This window comes from Zalophus californianus, chromosome 1, assembly GCF_009762305.2.
Source record: "Zalophus californianus isolate mZalCal1 chromosome 1, mZalCal1.pri.v2, whole genome shotgun sequence".
NCBI lineage: Eukaryota > Metazoa > Chordata > Mammalia > Carnivora > Otariidae > Zalophus > Zalophus californianus.
In genome coordinates this window covers 167,061,110-167,087,799 of record NC_045595.1, presented here as the reverse complement: position 1 = coordinate 167,087,799, position 26,690 = coordinate 167,061,110, and the positions used below count along the sequence as shown (strand labels likewise).

The window sequence follows — 26,690 nt, the reverse complement described above, 5'->3', positions numbered from 1 at the left end:
GCGATGAAGAGCCATTGTGTCCTTTTATTTTTTTATTATTTTTTTTAATTTTGTTATTGTTATGTTAACATTGTGTCCTTTTAAACATATTCTTTTAAGGATCTGACCTGGTCACATTTTGTTTTAGAAAGCCAATATAGGGAAAAGTGAAAGATAGAACAAGTTAGAAGAAACTAGAGACAGAGAGAAATGTCATGAAGGCAGTGTCTGTGGGAGCAGAAGAAGGAGACAGCTCTTAAGAGATACTTTGGTGGTGAACTCAACAGAGCTTGAGAGCTGGTTCAGCCGGAGAGCTGAAAGAGAAGATGTTGACCATGTTTTAGACAATGTTTTGAACTCAGATAACTGGATGGTGATATTGCCAGCTGACACCAAAATATAGGGCACTTGCATGTTTTAGAAAGAAAGTTTGGGTTTGAAAATAATGAGTTTGTGGAGCTTCTAGAATTTATAGTGGCAGCCTCTGTCCAGTATTAGAAAAAAAAGGACCTGGGTTTGAGGAGAGAGGTTGAAACCAGATAGCTGTGTAGGAGCTGAATCCCTGTGCAGTGAGTAAGTGACGAGTGGGGGACAGGAAAATAAAAGGTAGGAAAATAGACTACTATTTTAGATAACGTCAGTGGTGAAGGGAAGAGGAGTAACCTGAGCCAACAATTTAAATAAGAAGAGAGGATTTGGGGGTTAGAGAACTAGAGACCATTTATATACATGAGTAAAGGCAAAGTATTCAGAGATTGGGAATAGCAATAAAGAAATAATTGATGTGATGAGGAAAGAAAATATGGAAGAAAGCAAAGGTACAGGTGGAGGAGTTAACTTCAGGGAATTGGTAGCTGTTTCTCTGATGTAGCAGAGAAGGAGAAACAAAAGACATGGGCGAAGAAGTTAAGGGATGCTCATTGTGACATGGGAGGCAGAGGCAGAGGCCCTTAGGAGAGTGAGGGCCCAGAGCCCTGGTGGGGGCCAGGGAAGGTAGTCAAGCCTTCCCCTGTTATGTGCAGAGAAGAAGGCCAAAATGTAAAAAGATTGCTCAGCAGAGAGGATCTACCTGATGTTGTACTTACATACATGTAAAGGTAAATAAAACGTGAATGAGCCAGGAAGTGGCTAGGACAGGGTAGGGAAGTATTTTTCATATGGGAAATTTAAAAATTATGTTAAAACACTCATTTATAATGGTGCCTGCTGACCACCTGCATCAAAATCACCTGGGAGAGCCGTTAAAAGTTATTTACCCCAAAACTGTTTACTCCACTGTTTTACCCCAAATATGTAGTGTCCAAATCTCTGATAGTGGTCCTGAGAATCTGTATTTTAAACCCTGCGGATGAGTCTAATGCACTTTTATAGTTAGGAACAACTGACATAATGTATACTATTATTTTCTTCAGTCCATTATTCCAGTTAGAAGCACAGTCATGTGTTTGGGGAATAAAATTAAAAACAAAACCTTCTCGCAATCCAAAAATGCTCTCCACGAGGAGGGTAGAGATGAAAACACTTATCATTGAGTAAGCATTAAACCAGAATGTGAGGCTTATCATAAACAATCCATCAAGAGATTGCAAAGACAGAAAGAAATCTTACTGTTTTATATAGGCAAGCAGATGCAACCCATTACATATGTTTTCAAGATAAACAATAACTAGTCCTCAAATAAGAGGACTTGACAGCACCATTTGTCACATATAGTTCATGCTAAATATACCTGGTAATTGGGATGACCATCTGTGTTAGCATATTGGCTTTATCTAGAGGAAAAATAAACTCCTATCTTTACAAAAGGAAGTACTTTTGGAATCTGGAGATAGGCTCCCTCCAAAGTTAGGCTCCCACCCTCCCACAGAAGCTGTGACATAGGGGGGCTATTTTCCTTGATGTTTACATTTCCAAGAGATGGTTCCCTGATCATTGAGAAAAATTCCTGGGTCATAAAGATGACAGCAGACCTATCTAGTCTTCAGAGGATTTATATACATTTCAAGGAGAGGAGAAAGTACTTAGAATTACAAGTTTTCTGATGTAAATGATTTAAGAAAAGGGAGGGAGAAGTTTCTGCCTTTATTTTAAACAAGGAGAAGTAAACCTCTTATTTTAATTTGTGTTTGTCCTTATACATGTTAACACTTCTAGTATTGTCAAGCTTAGACAACAAATATCCAGACCTTCCAAATGTACACGCACGTGCACGCACACACACGTATGCATGCACACGCATATTATTGCAATGGAAAATCTATATTAAAAAAAAATCTAAGATCCAGATAACTCAGAAGTCCCAGGAGAGGCTTTAAGTTTATATGGGTATTATTTTCAAGTAAGCCCATTTTTGCAGGTCGTTTGCAGAAGAAGAGCAGAGTGAGCAAATAAAGCATGAAAGGTTAATTGCTCACTCCCCTCTTGACTTGTGTCTTCTCTTCCACATCAGGATCACCCTTGATGTCATCAGGAGCTCCCCAAGCTGCTCAGATACTAAGCAATGGGATAGAATGAGAATGAGTCTGGCAAAGGAGAGGGGCTATCTAAATGCAAAGTAATGTTAATAATGATGAAAGTAATCATCTCACCCTATCTGACCTTTGCTGTTTCGTGACATTAGAACTATTTTCCTTAATTTCCATGGCATTTATCCTTGGGCCAAGGGAACTGCCATGGTTTAATTCATTTTAAATTTAAAGGGACACCCTTTAATTTTAAAGGTAGTTAACTCTTGGCTATCCAAGCTGATAGCAGGGGACAGACTTCTAACCCACTGACATTATGGTAGTGCTCTTCCCAGAATAAAATTCAAACCGCAGTTGACTTTTAGAGTACCACAGAATTATTTGGTCTAAATTAAATATATGGATAAATGCATTTGGCCTCTGTGACTGACAAATACCTTTCTGAAACTAACCCCCCCCCCCTTTTTGGGAAGATGGTAGCATATAAGGGTTAGCCTCTAAGAAGTCTTTAATGATAAAGGCACAATCAAGGAAAGATTAGGTTTACGGAACCAGAAACTCTGTGGCTCGACGCTGTCTTACAGTGAACTAACCACTCATGGGAAACTGAATATAAGTCAGTGTTACACAACTTGTCATTTTGTATTCTATTTAAAATAACACTAATAAGGAAGAAAACAATGGGTTCCATGTATTGAGTGATATGCATATTACTAATTCTTTCTTGTGTTCCTTATGACAAACCTATAAACTCTTTTAACATCATTTTACAATGGGAATATTGAAGATTAGCATCTGTTTAATGTTGCAAAGCTAGAAATTGACAGAGGTATAAAACTAAGACTCTTTCCATCAAACCATGATGCCTTAAAGTGAATTTTGAATACTAAATTTAAAAGAATCAAAATGGGAATTACCACATTAAACAATCTGAAAAAATCACATAGTAGGAAAACTTGTTTAGCCTTTTAAGTACCTGCTTGACTAAGGAAATCTTTTTTTTTTCCAGTGATAAACATCGGGGTTCCACAGGAAATAAAATTAAGAATCACCAATTTAATTGAATTTATGGGTGGGTCAAGCAAAATGAACTCTCTAATCTTGTGTTAGGCTCTGCTTAACTATTGCATTATCCTGTGCCCAAAGTAAGAGTGGATAATGGAATAATTATTCAGGGGAATATGTTTTGGACTTTCTGTGATAAGAAAGGCCAACTCTCCTGCCTTCCTATGTAGTAGTAGTGTTTTGGTCTCCAAGTTGTCCAGAGGATGCCTGCCTTCCGCTTTGCACCTGGGCCATGACTGCTAGACCAGATGAAGCAGAAGAACTCATCCAGGCAGCGATTGCTGATCGCTTCCTGATTAATCTAAGTGATAAAATGCAGTGGCAGGAAAAGCAATTAGTCAGCAGGCTCAGTGACTTAATAATTCAGAGTCCATATCCTTCTTTATTTCAATAAAAAAATTCTTTATTGCACAAATTTTTCACTTCCTCTGCTTGTATAAGTAAAATCCATATGCTTTTTCCTGCCTGAAAGAGATGACCAATCTCTTCTGGTTCCAAAGAATGTAGAGCAGCTAGTGCGAATGTAAGTCTGCAAAATTTGCCTCAGACTGCATATGAATTTCCTGCAGCACTAGAAACAACAGCTTGTATTTGCTAATGAGAAACAGATGTGAAAAACCAAGGTGGCTAGAAACCTGTTCCATGTAGGAGGGAAACTTGAATCCCTAATCCACCTTAAATTCTCCATCAGCTGCTGGTGTTTTGTGTGGATGAAATATCAATACCCAATATCAATGACTTCTTGCTTATTTAGCACCAAAATCCCAATATTGTATAAAATCTTGTTGAGAGGAAAATCAGCTTAAAAAAATGAGTTGAAACAATGAACATAGCATCTGTTCTTTAAGCAATTTTAAGTTTATATAGTGCCAAATATTTCTACTCTCATTTTACAGAGATAGAAATGGAAATGATATACAAGTTACTCATAATCTGCTAAAATGGCATAAATTAGTTTTGAAATGTCTACTGGAGCTCGGGAAGCAAATTCTTTTCAGGTGAGATTTCTATGGCACTACAAAGCAGACTCTTCAGCATAGTAAAGACTCCTCCTATTATATTTAATAGGTTTTGGTTCACACTATCAGTTTCAACTCAATGCTACTTTGAAGGGTGTATAATCCAGCCCATGAATAGAGGTGGAGTCATATTCACAGGATTACCTACCCCTGCAACCGACCCACACAGAGCCTCCATCGGCTCACAACAGATACCTACCCCCACCCCATGTCTCCTTTGGTTTGGGGAGAGTGCCCAGGGCATACTTGTCATTTGAGGTGCCCCTCCATTTATTAAACTGACATGGTTTATGCATTGGGGGAGAGGTGGGGGAAGGAGAAGACCGATCCTATTCCCAGCTTTGTTTCATACACGGCCGCCTGAGCACCAAGATAGATTTTTTTGGACTCAGGTTCACAAAGCTTTTTATGAGCCCTCTTTCACTGAGATTCAAAACCAGTTATTTCCTCAGACAAGGAAAGGAGTCAGGATTCATCTCCTTCATGATTCCTCCTCCTTCTCTCTCTCTCTCCCCCCCCTTCCTTCCCCCCCTCTCCTTTTTCTCTCATCCTTTTTCATCCAAACTTCGTGTCAGCATGTAAATCATACAAATAGGCATTTGGTGGGAGTGCTTAATCCTACAGATAGAATCCACCCTAAGGGTTAGCTTCTGCCCCAAGTATATAGGTGTGACTAAGCAGTTCAACTAAGAAACTTGCAACATTGGCATCACCTGGGGGCTTGTGAGAAACACACAAATCAGCCCACCCCCCACCAAGATCTCCTGAATCAGAATCTGCATTTTAATGAGATTCTCTGGTAATACATATGCACAGTAAAGCAATAGAAGTGCTGATTCGAGCATGGTACTGGTGATGTCTTGCTAGCTTTATGTTGTTAGGTAACTACACTATGTATTTCGACCCCAGGTGGCTGTCATGCACTTGCTCACTATTGATAACAACAGGAATCAGCAAATCTATCACTGATAAGGGAAAATAATTAAAAAAAATAATTATTAGCAATGAGGCAAGATAATTAGTTACCAAGACTAATGCATTTTAAAAGGTTAAATACCTAAACAAAAATAGAAAAAATCTATTAATTTCATATTATTTAATGGGTTGAATTTTCTCAATTGGAAGTCAGAAAATATGTGACATTAAAGATATTGATGTCTGACTAAAACTCTAAAAACAGGAATCATCTCAGACACTTGGCAGAGAACAGATAGGAAATATGAGTTCTGGATGAACGGTCAAGATGACACTGTATTAATTGCACACATATTTTCCTTGTGAGTCTTGGAACTTATTAAACGTTAGAAACCATGTATGCTATTTGTGAAGGAATTGAATTAAGCATGTTTTAATAGACATTTGCTGCATATTTGTTAGGTACCTGGTGAAATCCAGAGCTTTCAGTGGGATCATAATCTACTCTGAAAGCAAATATCCACTCCCAGACATAATATAAGCAGTTCAGTAGCTTCACAATTAAAGGGATGCAAGATAGAGCACAAGAGAATGATTACCTTCCATTGGGAAATGAGGGAAAGCCTCATTAATAGACAACTTAGATATTATTTTTCTGTTCTCGGTTCATTTCTCTTCTTACCTAAATGCTGTCATAGGTATTTCATCTATTATTATTGTTTATTAGTGATACATTGAGTGTTTGGTGATTCTCAGATTTATATTTTTTTTACTCTTCTCTGTACTCTATTTCTGACCACCTGTTGTACATTTCTCCTCTTTTTCTTTCCTGTGTCCCTTATCTTAGGGAATGACCTAGTCACCCACTAAAGCTAGAAATCTATCAGTTTGACATCTCTCTCTCTTCATGCCATCACCTAATCAATTTCTTATAAGTTTAACCCATTAGAATGATTTCATTTCTATGTATGTATGGATGGATGTAATCTCCACACCCAACATGGCGCTCAAACTCACGACCCCAAAATCAAGAGTCGCATACTCCTCTGACTGAGCAGCCAGGTGCCCTGGAACGATTTCATTTCTTCTCAACAATCCCTTTCAAACACCTCTCCTTTACAGAGGCATGGTTGTATACAACATGTATATAAGCATCTATCATGTCTTTATCAGGCTGCTTTATAATTGTCTAATTTTTCTGTCTCCTCTAATCAAACATGAACATCTTGAAGTAAAGGAGTGTTACTAATGCCTTTATCTTCAGAGTATAGCAAAGAGACTGACACTTAATATGGATACAATAAGTAGTTTTAAAAAATACTTTGTTGACATGAAGTAGCATATAGTTTAGATCTTGAAAATAAATAGGAACAATAGCCTCTAGCTTGTATAAAACTGATGGCACTGATTTTGTTTTAAAGACTTTATTTCAGACAGAGAGAGAAAGGAAGCAAGGGGGAGGGGAAGAGGGAGAAACAGACTCCCCACGGAGCAGGGAGTCTGACATGCGGCTTGATCCCAGGACCCTGGAATCATGACCTGAGCCGAAGGCAAATGCTTAATTGACTGAGCCACCCAGGCACCCCACTGATTTTGTTTTAAATTTCTGTGCCCCTTGCCTTTTTTATTTTTATTATTTATTTATTTTTTTAAAATGCACTGACCCCAGAGTTGCTGATTTTCATGTGGAGGTTTTTACATTTTTCAGTAGTGAAAGAATATTTTGAGCCCCTGCTCTTCGGGGCTGAGTACCAGCCTACAGCCCAATTTTTTTGGAGGTGTTGTCACGTTTGCATCACAGAATATGTGTATGCAAATTATTTGAATAATGTATTGCTCTGTGCTCTTATTATTCCAGGTAATAATTAGAGAATGTTAAAATAAATATTCTGATGTTAGTGAAAGTAAATGTAGATCTCAAACTTAACAGTATTGAGATGAGATGAAGATCAGTCTGTCAAAAGCTGGGGATCTTTAGTCTTATCTGGATGCCATTGGATTTAAGCTAGTTGAGTGTGCAATTGTTGAGAAAAAGGACAAAGATATACTTGTTAGATATATGAATGATAGGCTACAAATATTTTGTCAGTAATTGTGTCTAAAGGGAAGAGTGTAGTTAGGTGTTCTAGGAAGGAACTTTTTTGGGAATGAAGAAGTAGAATGAGATTTTTATTCATATATATATAGAATTGGATTCATCCCTTCTTTATCCCCATTTTATGGTAACAATACTGTATGAACTCCAAATCTGGACACTTTTTTTTCTATGTGGTGAGATAGATGGTTGATAGCGGACAGAATATTTAAAATTTGCATAATTTAAGAAAAGGTGAGACAAACTCATGGCCTAATTGATAGGAGAGAGAAGTGCAGAGCATTTCTTTATTTTTACCTGAATTTGATTTAATGTTATAAATCAAATTCAGGTAAAAGTAAAGAAGCTTAACTTTAACCAAGCTTAGCTTGGTTAAAATATCAGAGGAGGGACACCTGGGTGGTGAAGTTGGTTGGGTGTCCAGCCCATTGTTTTAGTTGCAGTTGTGATCTTGGGGTCGCGGGATTGAGCCCCGAGTTGGACTCTGTCGCCAGAGTGGAGTCCACTTGGGACTCTCTCCCCCTCTCCCTTTGGCCTCTCCCCACCTCTCTCTCTCAAATAAATAAATAAATCTTTAAAATAATCAGGGGCAAAATAGCTATTTTGGCAGTATAATTCCACATAAACTCTGTAAATTGGCCTGTCATTATAAACATGCTTAGTATCTTTAAACACAAAATACTAGAAGTCAAAAATCTAAAGGTATTTATTCCTTGATCTTGTTTTTAACTTGTACTCATTGAATTGTTTAATACTCAAGTGTTGTTCAAAAGCATATAACAATTCAGACCAGAGATTGGACAATAAAAAGGCTGAACAAATTTAGTTGTTGAGAGCAGCTGTTATTCACTAACTCTGAGAAAAAAAATCTCTTCTTTTGGCAGAAATTGTCCTTTGGAAACTTTTAAAGTATCTTTTCTCCCTCCTCAAAGCCTCACAAATGGAAAAGTTGTGCTGAATGGATGTCTTTAGTATCTACAACCAGGAAAAAATGTGTTTCTCAGAAGAGATGGTGAAAAGTCTTTAGAAAACTGGGTTAGGATGGATTTGAACAGATCTCTTTTCTTCCACTGCAAAAAGCCTTTAGCTTGTTATCAGATCTCCTAGTGGGATCAGCTTGTAGCAAATTCAGTTCCATTTCAGGAGTTACAAGTCTTCAGTTAAAAGTAGAAAACTGAAGAGGGCTCTACATCTGGACAAAGTAATCTTTGCCATTTATTAAGCTATTTTAAGTATCCACTAATTTCTCTGAAACAAAGGTGAAGAAGCTGAAGTCTTTAGTTGTTTTAGATTAAGGGGAATGATATTTCTCCTTTGTAACATATTTAATGATATGTATTCACTTCAATACATTTGTGATATTCCAAGTAATGCAGTGATACTAATTCTCCATTCCACTGGACAGAATGAGAGTTCTTAGTAAAGTCACTGGTAGCTAAGAATTTGATCTGACATTAAGGTAGATATTTTGTTACAGAGACCATTTTGTATGAAAAGGCTTCCTGTGATTTTGCCAGTGTGTTTGCCACTTGGCCTCCTTTTCTGCCATTTCCTTCTGTGTATTTTAAATTCTTTTTTTTTTTTTAAGATTTTATTCATTTATTTGACAGACAGAGACACAGCGAGAGAGGGAACACAAGCAGGGGGAGTGGGAGAGGGAGAAGCAGGCTTCGTGCTGAGCAGGGAGCCCGATGTGGGGCTTGATCCCAGGACCCTGGGACTATGACCTGAGCCAAAGGCAGACGCTTAACGATTGAGCCACCCAGGTGTCCCTGTATTTTAAATTCTAGTGAAAACAGAACTGTCCAGCTCTCAACCAAGCCTGAGCATATTTCACACTTGTGTCGTTATTCACACTCCCCTTTGTGTTATAAAGTTTCCACTCCTTTAAATCGCTAACTCTACTGATGCTTCAAAACTCAGGTTAGGGGCATCTTCTCTAGGAGACAGTTCCTAACCAGCTGGTCTGGGTAAGGTTCACTTTCTGTACCACCCCATAGCTCTTTGCCCAATCATTCCGTCAAATTGGGCTACATCTATCTCCTCTTATGGACTATGATGTACTTGAGAACAGTTATCACTACTTTGTAAATCCTCAGTATAGTCTATTATTCCAATGCTTCATGCAATTAATTAATTAATTAAATATTCACATCAATGACTATTATAGCTTCCTGCTTTCTGGGACTTTCAGTTTATAGAGAAGACAAATAGACAAATACATATATGATTCTAAGGCAATATGACAGCATAATAGAGTGGCATAATTTAGATTTGAGATCAGGAAAGTCTTTGAGGAAAGGACAAGAAATTTGAGCCCTGAGGAATGAATAGGAGTTATCCAGACAAAGACTGGGGGTAGGAAGAGCATCCTACACAGAGAAAAGAGCACTGATTAAAGGCCTCATACCAAATCTGTATTAGGCTTTTTAAAATGCTCACAGAATTTTGTTGAGGAATAATTTATATAAAATAATTTTCTATATTTATACCGATTTTAAGGGTGCAGCTTGCAATTTTGACATGTGTATGCAGTCGTGTAACTACGACTCAGATCCCCTTAATTTAAACCAACTAAAGAAAAAACATTTTTATTGCCCCACAAATTTTCCTTGTTTCCCCTATTCCAGACAGTTCCACACAATTCCACCCCTGGAGGTAACTATTCAGGTTTTCATCACTCAGTGTGATGCTTTCAAAGAACTGAAGAAAGTTCAGTGAAACAAAGGTAGGGAACAAGGGGTATGGTGGAGAGATGTGAGTGCAGAGGTGAGAAGATGGCAGATCATGGAGAGTCTTGAGGACCTGGTTCAAGATTTGAAATTTTGGCACAAGTGAAATGAATAGCTGTTGAAGACCTGAGCAGAGGTGAAATGATTGGATTCATGTATTAATAGCTATACTAATTAGAGAGGGTTAAGAGTGGAAATAAAGGAACCAGTTAGGAAGCTAACATAATATTCTAGGGTAAGAGATAATGATGGCATGAGCCAAGGAATAGCATGTGGATGGAGAACAATCGATAGATATAAGATCTCATTTGGAGTTTGTAGAGACTCAAACATTTATTAAAACATCTATTATTTTAGTAAAGAGCATCATTAAAAGTTATGTTTGCATTCAAACAGCTAATGTTTCTGAAAGCTAATAGAGATATTCTCCCAATTTTAAGTAGTATTTATTATTTCCTGTGTACTTCATAATGAATTCTACCTACAAAGGGAATATTGCTTGGAGTTTTCTATAATAACTAGCCTAATATTTGCCTTTTGACCATGAAAAAGATTTTCTTTCTTTTTGTAATGAGTTTAAAACCATAACCAAACAAATTTTCATTTTTACCTATTTACATTCTCAAAATATGACTCACTTTGCCAGCAAAAACTAGTATGGAGAATGAATACTTCAAAGAAAAATGCTGTTGAACACTGTTACCCTTAGATTAGATTTGAGGTATTTAAGCCAATAATACTACGCCAAAAAATCTTGAATGACATTTATGTATTAGGTGAACATCATCTCATTTACTAAAAATATCTTTTAGTTTGCTTCTTTTTCCTTTTTTTGAACAAATGGGATTTCTCTAAATAGCTTAGTCAGTTTTTGTTTTGTTTGTGTCCACATTTTGAGTCCTTCCTTGGCTCTTCCTAGCTTCTGGTGGTTTGCCAGCAATCTTTGGCATTCTTTGGTTTATAGATGCATCACTCCAATTCTGTGTCTTCACATGGCATTCCTTTTATAAGGACACAAGTCATTTTGGATTAGAGGCCCACCCTATTCCAGTGTGACCTCATCTAAACTAATTACATCTACAGTGACCCTTTTTCCAAATAAGGTCATGTTCTGACAGACTGGGGGTTAGGACTTCAGTGTATCTTTTTTTATGGTGGGGAAGGACATGATTCAACTTATAACAGTTATCAAAAACAATAAAAGTAAAAGCTTCTGTCACTGGGAAATTGCCTCCCAATCGACCTCTCCATTTGCTACATATATTTTCTTCATTACATGTAGAAAAATAACTAAATAGAGATATGAAAAGCTTGTGTGTGTGCATGAGCTCACCTCTGTAGACGTAGAATGGATCTCATCACTGATAACTCATGGAATAGTCATGGAAGTCGTGAAAATTGTGTTTTAAATTTCCATGTCTAGTTCATTCCTTTATTTTGGCATAGACGTTGGCAAAATTTTCTTAGAGCAGGATATGCATTTTTTTTTTGTAGTATCAACACATTTGTTTTCATTTCTTTCTCTCTAAAGTGATTTAATATAGGCAAAATAAAATGGAATTCTGATGGACAGCTTTTGTTCCTCCATCCTAGATAAGATGGGTTACAAAACACCAAAATGCTCAGCCAGTATGGCTTACGATGGATTTTAACTGCTTTTTCCTTATACTTGGGAAGATGCATCATTTGTAGTGAGTCTCACTACTCTGGACAGGCTATCTGAATAATTCAGTTACTCCAGCTCTGAATTTTCTCTGTAACCTGATTTTTTTCCACTCGATTCTCTAATCATTCTGTAATACTCAGCTGATATTTAATGCACATCCTCTGTATACCAGACACAAAGAAATAGATATTTTCTAATTCCTAAGTAACTAAATCTAAGACTATTTTTCCTGGCTACTTTTCTTAACAACTTTCACATTGGCTTATGGTATATTCAACTATAGGAATCAGTTAAACAGACTGAAGGGATGAGTAAATACCTTAGGGGACATTAAAGTTATTCTTGTACCCTGTATTGTGCTTTTGTGACTAATGTTTATATATATATATATATATTTTTTTAATTTCAGCTGAAAGAGACATCAATGTCTACTGTGGGGTGCAGGCCATTACAATGAAGATTAATTTTTGCACCGTACTTTTTTCCGGTTATTCTGAAACTGATCTGGCGCTGAATGGAAGGCATGGGGACTCCCACTGCAGGGGGTTCATCAATAACAACACCTTTCCCGCAGTGGTCATTTTCATCATCAATCTCAGCACCTTGGAGGGCTGTGGAAACAACTTAGTGGTAAGATGAGTGTGAAATTGTGTGTTAGGTTTGGGGTCACGACAAAAAGTCTCCCCATTTCATGAAATAATCAGAAGCCCAATCTTTCAAGAAAAAATTTCAATAAAACTGAGCAAATCACTTTCTTTGCCTGTTTGAGGCTTCAGACATACAATTTTATTTCCCAGTAATGGTTCTGGTTATTGTAGCTGAGAGTTGAGGGGCCTGAGATCAGCTGTGCTATCCTAAACAACATTATTTGTGGGAGTGACACTGATGAACATTTCCCTACAGTTTATCATTAGCTGTGCTTCTCATGCTTTTTATGGAACTATCTTATCATACAAAATTTGTTCTGGTGAGTTTGGCAATAAATCCCTTGGCCCTTTGCTTCTTAGTGACCTCATTCAGAAAGAAAGATGAAATATAGAATGGGAAACTCAGAATCTTCTAGGTCCATGTTTACCATGGAAAGATCCACAGCAGTGTTTTGTGGGAGAGGGCGTCAGCATTTTCAGTGTGATATTCTTCACTGTGTGGGACTGTCTTTTGAATTTCCAAATGTTTTTCATATCCAATCTTATTCATGAAATCCCAGTATATTGTTCAAAAAAGGAAATCTCTCTAGTCATTGTGAAAATCAAAATACTGCTTCAAATATTTCCACCTTGAATGAGAACAAGTAGTTTATGTTATTCATTTATTTATACTTGCATTGAACACCAAAAAAAGAAGAAAGAAAGAAAGAAAGAAAGAAAGAAAGAAAGAGAAAGAAAGAAAGAAAGAAAGAAAAAAAGAAAGAAAGAAAGAAAGAAAGAAAGAAAGAAAGAAAGAAAGAAAGAAAGAAAGAAAGAAAGAAAGAAAGAAAAAAGAAACTGAATAAGGAATTGATTCTCCCAGGAATTAAAATTAATTGAAGTATAAATATTGTGATTTGAGAGGTGTTACACTGAAATTCATTGAGTACTGATTTTTCATTTTGCTTGTTTAAATATAATCTTATTGGTAAATCCTAGCACAGACATAAAGGAGATACAGTGAGGATGACCACTTAGCCCAGTGAATGAGGAGAAACTGGCTTTTTCTCTTCATAAATTATTGTTTGGGATTAAAGGGGAAGGCTTAATTTCTCTAAGGGCAGGGTTTCTAAGACTTGATGGGAGATGGGAGCCGGGAAAGAGAGATTTCTTTGATCTCCTTCTTTATCTTTTCCTGGAGGGCAGTTAGAATATTGTGCCCATGACCGTTTCCAAGCCTGCAGCGTGAGTATTGTTGACTCTTTTTATTAAAAACATTTATTCATCTTTCTGAGTTGTGCACAGAGAGGTTATGGGGTGGGCCTGAGGGAGAGTGATGCAGGCTGATTATTACATGTCTGTGTTTCCTTGTGGAGGGAGGAGCCCATATGGAGAGCCAAGGTTTCCCTCCTCCCACCTTACCCTGGGGTCTATCCTTCAGGGCGCTTTCTTCTCTGGATTTAAGTCTTGCCCTGCTGCCAAGAAAATAGTTCAGGAGAAATGCCAGGTGAAGCATCTGTGTGTGTGTGTGTGTGTGTGTGTGTGTGTGTATGCATGTTCGCACATGCATGTGCTATTTACTTTTTTTAAAGCCGAATAACTTGGGCATAAAAATTGCTATCTATGTGTGTGTTGTGTTTGTTTTGTTTTCACAGAGTTGGTATGTTTAGTTAGCCAGTCAGAAAGTGTGAGAGGAGGGGATTTGCTTATTTTTTTCATTTTTGCCATAAATGTCACCAACTTTGGAGCCTTCTCCAAGGATAATCCTACATGGGAAAAATTAAGTAGACTATAACATCACTGGATTAGAATAAAAAAATGTTTTCTTTTGTAATGATTCTGGCTCTGTTCATGAATTAGCTTGATAATTGCCTCAGCTTTACCCATGTACTTCTAGGTTCACGCATAAAGTTTATTCTATTGTTGAAAAGTAAGTATTACGGATTTCCATAATATCTGTTAAAAGTATTTATCGAGTGTTATACTGTCTTTGGCATAATGGGAGAAGCTGTATTCCTCTATGGTGTTATGAAAGTCAAGAACATTATTGGTTATTCCTAAAATAGTGGTTCTTAAATTTTAGTGGGATTGAAGAATCCAATGAAAGCTAATCAGTCCCATGAAAACACACATATGGACAATATTTTAATATAACTTCTGGGAGTTCATGATCCCCCTGAAGTCCATCTATAAACTATTGCTCTATGAACTATTGCCCTGGAAAGAGATGAGGGTCTTCATGTATGTACCACAGAGGAAAGCCCTCAGACTGACCCTCAGAAAATTTGTGACCTTAATTCATTTGTTCAGAATTTATCTCAGGGTTCCCAAGAGGCTGGTGTCACCGTGTGATGCAAACCGTGCAAAGGCAAACAAGACTAAGAGTACTCCCTACCCACAAGAGTCTCTGATTACGGTGAAGGGGACTGACAGTTCAGGAGACTGCTCATGCACCGTTCCTCCGCCTGTGATGGAGATGAGCACGGTCTAGAGGGCAGTCAGGAGCTTTCCTAGGGAACAGGAGATCCAGGAGAGAAGCAGGATATGTCATGAAGTGGGGGAGGAAGGAGGCAGAGGGATCATGTGCGAAGCCACAAGGGCCTTTTGGCTGGGGCATCATTTCTTCTTCTTATTTTTAAAGGATTTTATTTATTTGTCAGAGAGAGTGAGAGAAAAGGAGCGCACAAGCAGGAGGAACGGCAGGCAGAGGGAGAAGCAAGCTCCCTGCAGAGCAAGGAGCCCGATGGGGCACTTAATCCCAGGACCGTGGGATCATGACCTGAGCCGAAGGCAGACAGACACTTAACCTACTGAGCCACCCAGGTGTCCCAGCGGCTGGGGTATTATTAGGCAAGAGTATGAGTCTGGAGATATCAAGCCAAGTGGAAAACAAGGTCAGATTAACAGGGATCTTTTAAGCCAGGCCACAGAATTAGGACCTTACTCATGAACATTTTTGCATTACTTGTTGTAGCCCTCTGAACATGTAATCCCTCTCCTTTCTTATTTATGAATTATGAATAAAGTGTCTTTGGTGAATATGAAGCTTCCTTTGGTTAAAAGACATATGTAATCACTTATAAATAGCATTATGTGTATATAATCTCAAAACCATGGCATGTTGTAGTTGAAACAGACCCTAGGAATGATCTGGTCTAATGTTTTATTTTGCGTATGAAATGCCTAGATTTACATATAGCTTTTTAATCATTGAACTTGATCTACCATTTTAATAGGTATCCACAATTCCTGGAGTCAGTGCTTATGGAAATGCAACTTCAGTACAAATAGGAAATATTTCGGGATACATTGATACTCCAGACCCACCAACAATCATCAGCTATCTACCTGGGCTTCTTTACAAATTTAGTTGTAGTTACCCACTGGAATACCTGGTTAATAATACTCAGCTTGCCTCGTAAGTTCACATTCTATCCTTGCTTTCACATTCTGTCTTCATGTTTGAGTCATTTTTATATCCTCAAGGGACTTATAAAAATAGCAGGATTTGTTGAGAATAGCCAAACTCAAAGTAATGGAAACCATATTAAGTCTTGTCTTTATTGATCGATCAATCGATTGATCTGACATTGTTATGACCCATATCAACAGATCAGATATATACATATATATATATATATAAAATGACCCATATCAACAGATTATATATATATATATATATATATATATACACACACACACACATATGTATTTCCCCCCAAATTAAAACTGGCTCAAACTGGCCAGATGTCTACCTGGGGGTTCTCCTCATGCCCTTTAGAATTGCCCAAGAAGCTAAGAACTCTAGGGTGCTGATGCAGTCCAGGAAGACTGTCCTGTTTCCAGTGCATAGAATAGTTACTGCATGTTGAGTCTTGCTTGGCTTCAGTCTCTGCCATAAACTCTCACTGTTGGACTCTACTGCCTCAGAATCTGGGGACCACATGCCTCTTCTGAGGTGTCAACTGCACAAGTGCCGATGGTTCCCAAAGAGAGGTGACGTCACTCAGAGCCAAAGAGCTGCAGATATGGACTGAGGTCATAGCCTTTTGCTTATAGTCATGAATTCATTCATTTTTCCCAAAGCACATACTCCAAGACAGGGTTATGTTCACCTTATAACATAGTCTTCTGGATTTATCAAATAGTTTTGACAAAATGGGATAATTGAGTGAAAACTTTGTCTCCTCAGATCTAGGGTTTGCTTTCGCAAAGGTATAGTGATTGTTTAATCTTAGTCATGAGGGAATGTGGAGGCCACATTTTGTTTCAGTTAAAAAAAAATGATCACAGCTGATTTTAATGGCACAGCGATGATAAATACCTTGGTGAAAAGCAAGACTTGGAAAACAAGAAAAGAAAGGTTTTGAGTCAAAACGATACAGGACCCAGAGGGAAGTGAGTCATTAGGGTGTCACAGACTTACTCTGCTGCCCCTCTCTCCGCCAGTACACACATTCCTGAGCTGCAGTGTACATGGAAAATCATTCATTTATTCAATAAATATTTATTATACTTCTACCATGTGCCATGCAATGTTCTAGCTGTGAACAAAGTAAAGCAAAATCCCTAATCTCATGAAACTTCTCATGGGATTGATGAAAATGTACTTATATCAGATTCAAATTATATTGGAATGACATTTTTCTTTAAACAGTCCCATATATGCAATGCAAAATGCAAAGATGCCTTTGTAAATAAAAAGATCATAAAGAACAGTCTGTCTTTATTTGGTCTCTCTCTTTATCTGTTCAGTGATTTAAAGAGTGTGCCTACTCCAGGCCTAGTTAAAAGTATATCAAGCTTACTCAAGAGTTTTAGTTCCTTAAATCCAACATTAATGTATAACTGAAACTTTTAATTTAAAATCTCATCAATGCTTTCCTTTCTCTAAATCTATTTTAGGTCCTCAGCTGCTATTTCTGTGAGAGAGAACAATGGTACATTTGTCAGCACTTTGAACCTGCTCCTTTATAATGTAAGTTGATGGGTGAAGGATGTTATGTTCCCTCTCACTGTTCTGAGGAGCCATTTATGCGGATGGATTTTATATCAAAATCCACCAAAAGCCACATTAACCCTGTTATACTTTGGTAACATTTAAAAATCTTTACTAGCATTTTTATATATCTTAGTGATAAAGGTATACTAAAAACTCCATTACTTTCTAAAAGTTGGTAAATGACTTCGATTTTATTTTGTAAATGTGATTCTACATAGTTACTCCAACTGTCTATCTACATTTATATGTATATATTTATTTGTGTGCATGTGTGTGTAGCCATAGTCAGGGTCAAGATTTTGGAAGTAATATTTTTGTGATAAAAAGATAGGAAAAGTCCAAATGATACTTTTCTTGGTGATGAATGTGTTAATATTTTCAATATGGGTTTTGGCTGATGACAATTATGTCACATTTGAAATAATTTGGGTTAACTACATAGTATTGTCTAAACTCTTGTCATGTAAATATCGACAGTGGCAGCAAGACGTGAAAAATACATGGATTTCTATTTATAACTCTAACATTAATCCCCCAAATGATATTTTCATGTTGATTAAAAATTTTTATTCATACATTTTAAATGCCTGATTTAAATATCAATTTTTCAATCTATCAACCAACATTTTTGTAAATTATGAATCTGATTTTTACATTATTATTCATGTCATCATGGCACTGAGTTATAATTCATGCAACTGATTTAAAAGTCAGTGCTTTATACTTTGAATATAATGAGCTATAAATATTGTAGTAGGACATTTTCCAAAGGCATTTAAAAAAATCATGTTTATAAGTTTGTAGTCTGACACCACTGAGTTCTAAACGACAAATTGAAATGTGTTGGAATGAAGATTGCCTTTCTGTCATTTCCAAACTTTCCTCTGCAAGAAGAAACTGCCAAGTTACTCGGTTCCACAATGCTCAGCAAATATGTGCCAATATTCATTCCCAATATGGCCAGATATTTATTATTGTTTTGATCAAAATTTTTAAATTGGAAAATTCCTATCTGTTGATTTGTAGGTGTAAGCTCCTGGGGTAGAATTGAGGTGACTGGTTTGGATTCAGTATTATTTGTTATATTTGAATGAAACAAAGATGAAACTTCCTGATCCTAAAATTGAATGAATTTTGGAGTATGTTTGTTACAGTTGATGAACCCATATATATATATTAACTGAAGTCCATAGTTTATATTTGGTTTCACTCTTCATTTATATTTTGTGGATTGTGATGAATGTTGATAACTTGGATCCATCATTACTGTATCATATAGAAGAGCCTCACTGCCCCCAACTACTTTTTTAACATGGCATGGATGTAATATTTTGCCATGATACAGGATATTACCAAACTAGTAATTTATGCAAGCTTCCAGTTTTAAAATAAATAAGTCACAAAGGTGGAAAGTACAGCCTAGGGGATACAGTCAATTATATTGTAATAACAAGGAAAAAAACCTAGTAATTTAGACTAGAAAAAAAAATTGGTTTCCTTTCACTAATTGATCCAAATCATACTTATCATTTGTTTGGAACACTAACATTTAGTTGTCCATATGTAATGTCATTGCAACATTTCAAAATGAGTATTATTTTATAACCATTACTGGCCGTATCTTCCTATTTCACATGCAGAGTGTTTGATTTTTAGCCCATAGGAATAATGAAAAGTTATATACCTACTACTCTCATTCTTTGGAAAGGAAAAGTTGTACCTAGTTTGCATTCATGCAATTGTTTATATTTATGTATTCTGGAAGTGCAGTAAATATACTTAGGAAAATTTTATTTATAAAAAAGGATGACTTTTATTGACTATGAGATTTCCATAAATGTGGATTATTTTAAGTTGAACTGTGGCCTTATTTTTGTGTAATATAAATGTATCAGTTTTCTCCTCTGTGGAAATGGAAAGTGAAGATGACTGTGAATTTGAATTGTACCTAAATACTAGTCTCTTCTGAGGAAATACAGAAAGAGTAAATCTGAAATAGTACTACAGTAATTATGAACGTTTTTTAAAAGTTGAATAAAAAAATCTAAAATAAATATAATTGACTTTACAGACAATATTGTACTAACAAGAATAAAAAAGCAAATATACAAGACAAAGTAAAAAAAAAAACCTTTAGAAGCAATTTTAGGAGGAAAAATGTGATAATTCATGATTAAACCACAGCTGAGTCACATCATTTGCAAATGACTTAGCAGTATGATACTTGTAAAAAAGTAAACATTCTTCTGGACCCTGCTGATGCAAGTATAAGATATGTATATTTAATGAAGTGGAATACTTGGAGAAGTTTGCAAAGGGAGCCAGAAAGATAAATAAAAATACTACCTATTAGAAATGGTTGGAGGAGCTATTATCATTTATCACAGCAATAGAGAAAATAATTTTATCTCATTTATCCGACTTTATTTGGGAATGAAATGTTTCAAAAGTAAAGTGTCCAAACCATAATTTTAAAAATTTATAATTTCAAAAATTCAAAATCTGTTGCTTTCTTTCTGGCCTTCTTAAACAGAATATGCTCTGTATTTTGCCTTTGCTTGATGTCTTTGAAATTTCATAATGAACATTAATATTTTTCCTTTGCTGCAAAATATCACTGTCTTCAGGGTTACTAAATTTGGGGGAAACAATTTGCTTGCATGCTCAATGATTTGACATTTACATTTTTATAAGTTCTTTTCTTTTTTTTCCCTACAATTTTTTTCTGTTTTTTTCTTCATTATCAAATTAAAGCTCTCACCTCTCAATTTCTAACCTATTGATTTAATATTGTAAGTTGGGCAGTGATATAAATAAGCTCTTGAGAATTGTTATAAAATAAGGGTAAAAAGGTGGAAGTGAAGCTCTGAGACACCCTTCTATAAGTAACTGCCAAGGAATTCAGTGAAGGAAATCCATGGCATGCATTTTGGCAACTTAGGGGACATGTTGGTCTCTTTTTTGGTTTTCAAATACATTTTGGTACTTTCAAATTGCCAGATAAGTGATTTTGGGCAAATGAGAGATTATCAAGAGCATAAAGACCTATAACTCCAATGGCAAAGGGCTTAAACTGAAGTAGATGTAACTTAAAGAAACTGAGTATTAGCCACTAAGTAATTTTAGTAAATGAAGTATTAATTTAAATAAACTCTATTGACAATTGATTATTAAACAAGTTAAGTATTAACCACTGACGATTAACCACTGAATGCAATTTAGATACACAGAACACTAACAATTATATATGATAAGCCATGGAAACAAAAAGATTTATGCATGGAAATGAATTTGTTACTTGGATATGGTTTAAGAACAGTTCTTCTGAGAAACTAAAGGATTAACTAGATCCTTTTTGGGGTTGATTCTGTATATTTATGTTCATTTGCCCCCTTTTTTATATGACATTATTGTTTTAAGTGGTAAATGTGCTGTTTGGAAGACAACGACAGATTAATTGCTCATTTTTTTCATCATTAGGATTCAACCTACAGTCAGCAGTTAATTATCCCAAGTATAGGATTACCTTTGAAAACCAAAGTATTTGCAGCTGTACAAGCCACTAATCTGGATGGCAGGTATTTTCAAACTCTTTTCTTTTTTCTGTTGGTTAAAACATTTTGACTACATAAAGCCTCATGAATCATCAAAATAGTACGTTCATTTTTTAATTTAAAAAATACTGTCATTGCCACACCATTTAGGAATGCTAATAAGTAGAAATAACAAGTTACAAAGATTAGGGAGTGACCCTTACTTTGTGTCATTAATTGAAAAATAACAAGTCTTTCCATAAAGAAGGAGGGAGAATTACTGGAAGTGGCAGATCTTCTGGGATACCACAATGTTCTAGTCTTTCATCTGAAAGATGATGAATCAGATGTAGTCATTTTGTGAACACTCATGATTTGTGCACTTTTTTATGTGTATGTTATCATTCAATACAAATTTATTAAAAAAGCAAGAGGACTCTCCTCATAATGACCTGGGCCAAAATTATATAAAATGATCCTCAGAAACATCTCCATAAGAAACCCCAAATTGATCAAGTTTCATATAATCAAGTTTCATATGATCACGTTTTAGATAATCCAGAATGTTCAAAATTGAAAGGGAATTGACAAGCTGAAGATCCAATATTATTATAAAGATCCAATCACATATTATTACATAAACTTTTCATACTGAAGTATTCTCCAGTATACTCTGGAAATTTAGTTCTTTACCTTCTCCCTTTCTTAGTATTGCTATTCTTGGATATATATGATACTTTAAAATTATCTTATCAAATGTAGGATTTACAAAAATTATTGTCATTTACTTCCTATAGACTGGTCATTTTTATAACACCAGAGTTAAAATGAAATAATGTAGGCACAGTATGGCCTTGTGGAGGAAGGCTGTGTATTTGCCTCATGGTTTTCTTTTACCTAAAGCAGTGTCTATCATGGACTCGCATTCTCACCACCACTGATTCTGGCATAATTTTCAGTGTATAATTTATGCACCAAACTCCTTGCTGTGTGTGGCATTGTAATATCTTCCATCATTTGTTAGAGATAGTAACTGCTGGAAACAAAAGGTGTTGTTCATAGTGAACATAGAAGCATCTCTGTAGCTCACTTTTGGCTTTTGCTTCTTCAGACTTTGAACAGCTATCATGTACACAATTTTTTTGTGTGTGTGATATTAGCCTTAACCCCACTTGATGTAGGATCGCAATTTGCTGCAGATTTTTAAACACTTTGAGCTTAGGAGAACATTTTAAAACAAGAAGCCTCTGAAATAACTAACAAAAATATAGTCCTATCCTGTGGGGGTAAGACATTTGTCAATATTTACTTCCCTTGGATTAGTAACTAGTACTCAAAAGGAGATTCTGATTCTGGATTATGCTTACCTCTTTCTGCAGATGGAATGTCTTAATGGATTATTGCTACACAACCCCATCAGGGAACCCAAATGATGATATTCGATATGATCTCTTCCTTAGGTAAGTCTTGTATTGATAGAGAAGACCCAATTGTAGATAATTGAAATGAAAACTCCAAGTTATATAAACAAATTGTGGGACACTTCTGTAGCCTTTAAATTTAAAGTTTTACATTGTGAGCTTTTAGTCCTTACAAAGCTGGAAGTATAACAGTTGAGAAGAGTTTTCAACACAAAATGCTGATAAAGCTATTGTTGAATGAGAATTGCAAGTCAGTTAGGTCCATCAAAGATGTTTTATTCATGTTTGGGACATGTGGGAATATTTCACTGTCTTGGAAAAAGCATGGTTAGGATATTATTGGCAATCAGAGAAAGGCAGTGGGAGGTACTATTTATTCGCAGCTAGATTTTCATCGTATGTCAGGGAGAGTAAAATTAAAGCAATGGTCTGGATAATTTAGACCCCCAAATGCTTTTCTTCATTTATCAGTATTTAATATGAAAGTATGATATAGCCTACTACTCCTTTTTTATCAGAGCCAATAACTTCAACTTCATTCTCCAATAGACACTGATAGAGTGAATGTAATCTACATTTAGGGAAAGGGGACATTGATCATAAAAACATTCAATCATTCCAGTTTCCTTTCAGCATTTTTATCTGACAGCAGAGCAGACTTGAGAGTCAAGCAATGGCTTCTAATCATGCTTATAAAATGCAGCTGGCTCAGATCACTGCTGCTTATCGACACATGATGGGAGCAATATGATGGGAAACCAAAAGAATATGTTTTATTGGCTAATCAAGGTTAAGATGATAGTCAGAGGCTAGGTCAAACTGATATTCTTATATCCTATTGCTGTAAGTGTTAATTTGGGCAACATTTTTGGGAAAAAATGTTAGTATGTATCAAAAGCCTTAAAAAATTCCATATTCTTTGATGCTACACCCACAAATTTGGAAGAATATTCTAAAATATTTATCATATCTGATCTATCATTGATATTTAAAATACTAAAACTTAGGAACAAACTGGATGTTCAGCAGTGAGGAAATGGCTAGGTGAATTATGGAGAACTAGTGATTTGGGAGCTCATACAGGCACTAAATTATATAAAGTTATTTATAAAACAGAAAAAAAAGATTGGTTCTATTTTATCTTCTACCTTTCTATCTTCTTGGTATTTTTATCCTTGGAAATATGTGATTCCTTAAAATTTAAATGGTTTGAAATATGAAGTGAAAGAATCAGCATATATAATTGTATGTACAATGAACCTCATTTGTATAATATATGATAGACTGTAAGGAAATACATCAACAGGTTGACAGTGGTTATTTATGCATGGTAGGATTGTGAATCATTTTGTTTTGATGTTTTTCTTATTTTCCAAAATTTCTATAATGATCACATGCTGATAATCTGGAATATGATCATCAGACTTCTAGTATGACTATGGTTTAGGGCTGAATCTCTTTAGTGTTCTAATTAGAACTATAGAGAGTGAAATGAGTAACTAAATCAGTTTCTCAAATGGCAGTGATAGTGAAAGTAGGTGAAAAAGAAAACTGAGAAATCCCCAAATATGTGTTTGTGTTGATAAAAATAATTAAGATCAAGAGCAAATGGTGCAGAGGGAGGCCTGCAGGAAGCAGTGTGGGGAGAGGTGGCAGGAGAAACAGGGAAGAAAAGTCAATGTTAAGGGGTCCCGGTGGTAGCAGATTTCAGAAACAGCCAGGAGAGATGCACACCCAGAAGGAGAGGGTACCACTCTGAGTGGGAGTTGCCAGGAACAAGGCTGAAAACCAACAAGCCAACAGCCCTGGAGGATGTGGAGAATGAAGGGATAGAGAATGACCAGAGCTTCAGAAGTGGCAGAACTCAGAAAGTACCAGGAAAATATACCTTCTAAAAAGTGAAAGATTCACCTGGGAAGACAAGGGCCTTGGTGGAAAAGGCTTGTAAATGAAGCTGAGGAACATGGAACTGATAGTAGAACTCTTGAACATCTTTAGGTTCAGAGAGGCAGGGAAAACTCAACTATACAATTAGTGCACATTAAATGGAAACTTGTCTGTCTCTGTAAAACAAAGGCAGGGTAACCTTGAGTTGAGGAAATCCTTGAGGAAGGTCATTACTGTTCCACATTGCCCAAAGAGTCCTCAGAAAAGGACAGGTCTAGGGAAATACAACTCTTTCAAATGTGAATGGTAAGCAATGAAGATACTGCTTACAGTGTTCCAATGTACTACACGAGAAATGTAAAAAAATAGCTGAGAAAAAAATTTAAAGATAAAGTAAACTCACTGGAAAAGGTTGCTATGAAACAGATAAGATTTGCAATTAGACATTGCAACATTAATTTTTTTACTGAAAAGTAACCATAAAGCAACAAAAGCAAAATTAAACAAATGGAATTATATCAAGCTAAAATCTTCTGCACAGCAAAGGAAATCATCAACAAAATGAAAAGGCAATCTACTGAATAGGAGAATAGGACAAAATATTTACAAAGCATATATCTGATGAGAGGCTAATATCTAAAATATATAAAGGAACACCTGGGTGACTCAGTTGGTTAAGTGTCCAATTCTCGATACCAGTTCAGGTCATGATCTCAGGGTCATGAGATTGAAACTGGAGTGGGGCTGTGTACTCAGTGGGGAGTCTGCTTGAGATTCTCTCTCTCTGTCTCCCTCTGTCCCACTTCAAGAAAATAAATAAATCTTAAAAAAATAAAATATATAAAGCACTCCTATAACTCAACAGTAAAAAAACAATCTCATCAAAAAATGGGCAGAAGATATGAATAGATATTTTCTAAAGAAGACATAGAGATGGCCAGCTGTTACCTGAAAAGCTGTTCAACACCATCAATCATCAAAGAAATGCAAACAAATACTAAATAGAGATATCACCTCACACCTGTTAGAATGACTACATCAAAAAGATAAGAAATCACAAGTGTTGGCGAGGATGTGGAGCAAAGGGAACTCTTGTGCACTGTTGGTGGGAATGTAAATTGGTACAGCCGCTATGGAAAACACTATGGAGGTTCCCCAAAAAATTAAAAATAGAATCACTATTTGATCCAGCAATTCCACTCTTGGGTACTTATGCAAGAAAATGAAAACACTAACTTAAAAAGATATATGCACCTCCATGCTCATTGCAGCATTATTTAAAATAGCCAAAACATGGGAAACAACCTAAGTGTCCATTGATTGATGAATGGATAAAGAAGTTGTGAATGGATATCATATGGGAAAAAAAAAAAAACACCTCTCATAGATATCATAGATACAGAGGACAGATTAGTGGTTGTCAGACACGGAGACTTGGGGGTGAGAGAAATGGGTGAAGGAAGTCAAAGGTTAAAAAAAAAAGAAAGAAAGAAAGAAAGAAAAGGAATTGAAACGGGCAAACAGAGAAGAGAAGAACAATAGGGGAAGGAAAGAAAGAATAAGGAGGCAAGGGTGAAGAGAGGAGACAAGGGCAAGGAAAGGAATGGAAGGAAAGGGAAGGAAAGAGAAGGTAAGTAAACAAGAAAAAAAGAAAAATTGATTTCCTTCTTTGTAGTAAAAATAAATGACCTGAAAACATTCCTGGGAAGATTGAGTAGATAGAGTTTTGCCTATTCCTCCTGCTAAGTACAAAAAATCCCTTAATATTATATACAAAATAAATATAAAAATATAAAAAGATGTAGATTAGGTTCAACCAGCTAGGTACTTTGAGACCTGATGAATGATATGTGGTGAGTTCCCTGGGTTTTCTTTTTGTCTCATATATTCCAGACTTAGAGCTGAAGAAGTTAGTAACTCAGAAATATCAGGGGGCATGGATATAAATGAATGAATGGGTGATAAACCTGTCCAAATGAATGAATGAATGATGATCAAGCCTGTCCTCTCAAGCCAAAGTAAAACATAAAACTTACACAATAATTGTACTACTCTAATTTAACACCACAAAATAAAACCACAAAATAAACTGTGGCTTCATTCCCACCCAGGCCAACAAAGACTGAGTGGACAGCTAAATTTCCAACCTTGTCTGGCTGTAACAGGGTATCCCAATCTCCCCTATGGGATGATTTCAGAGAAGGCGAGTGGGGATTCTCTACTTCTACTCTCACCTGGCAATAGTGAAATACCCTTACATGCCCCATTGGGTTGATGTCAAAGGA

The 26,690-nt window shown here is 36.1% G+C and overlaps 1 protein-coding gene across 1 annotated transcript in view; it reads left to right on the top strand.

Moving 5' to 3' along the window:
* The window catches only part of ZPLD1 (zona pellucida like domain containing 1), a 63,365-nt gene that overhangs the window by 21,628 nt on the left and 15,047 nt on the right, over positions 1-26,690 (top strand). Inside the window, exons 3-7 of the mRNA XM_027586167.1 lie at positions 12,346-12,566; positions 15,799-15,980; positions 17,468-17,540; positions 21,045-21,142; positions 22,477-22,557. Of these exons, the coding sequence (XP_027441968.1) occupies positions 12,346-12,566; positions 15,799-15,980; positions 17,468-17,540; positions 21,045-21,142; positions 22,477-22,557 (655 nt within the window). The remainder of the gene's footprint in view (positions 1-12,345; positions 12,567-15,798; positions 15,981-17,467; positions 17,541-21,044; positions 21,143-22,476; positions 22,558-26,690) is intronic.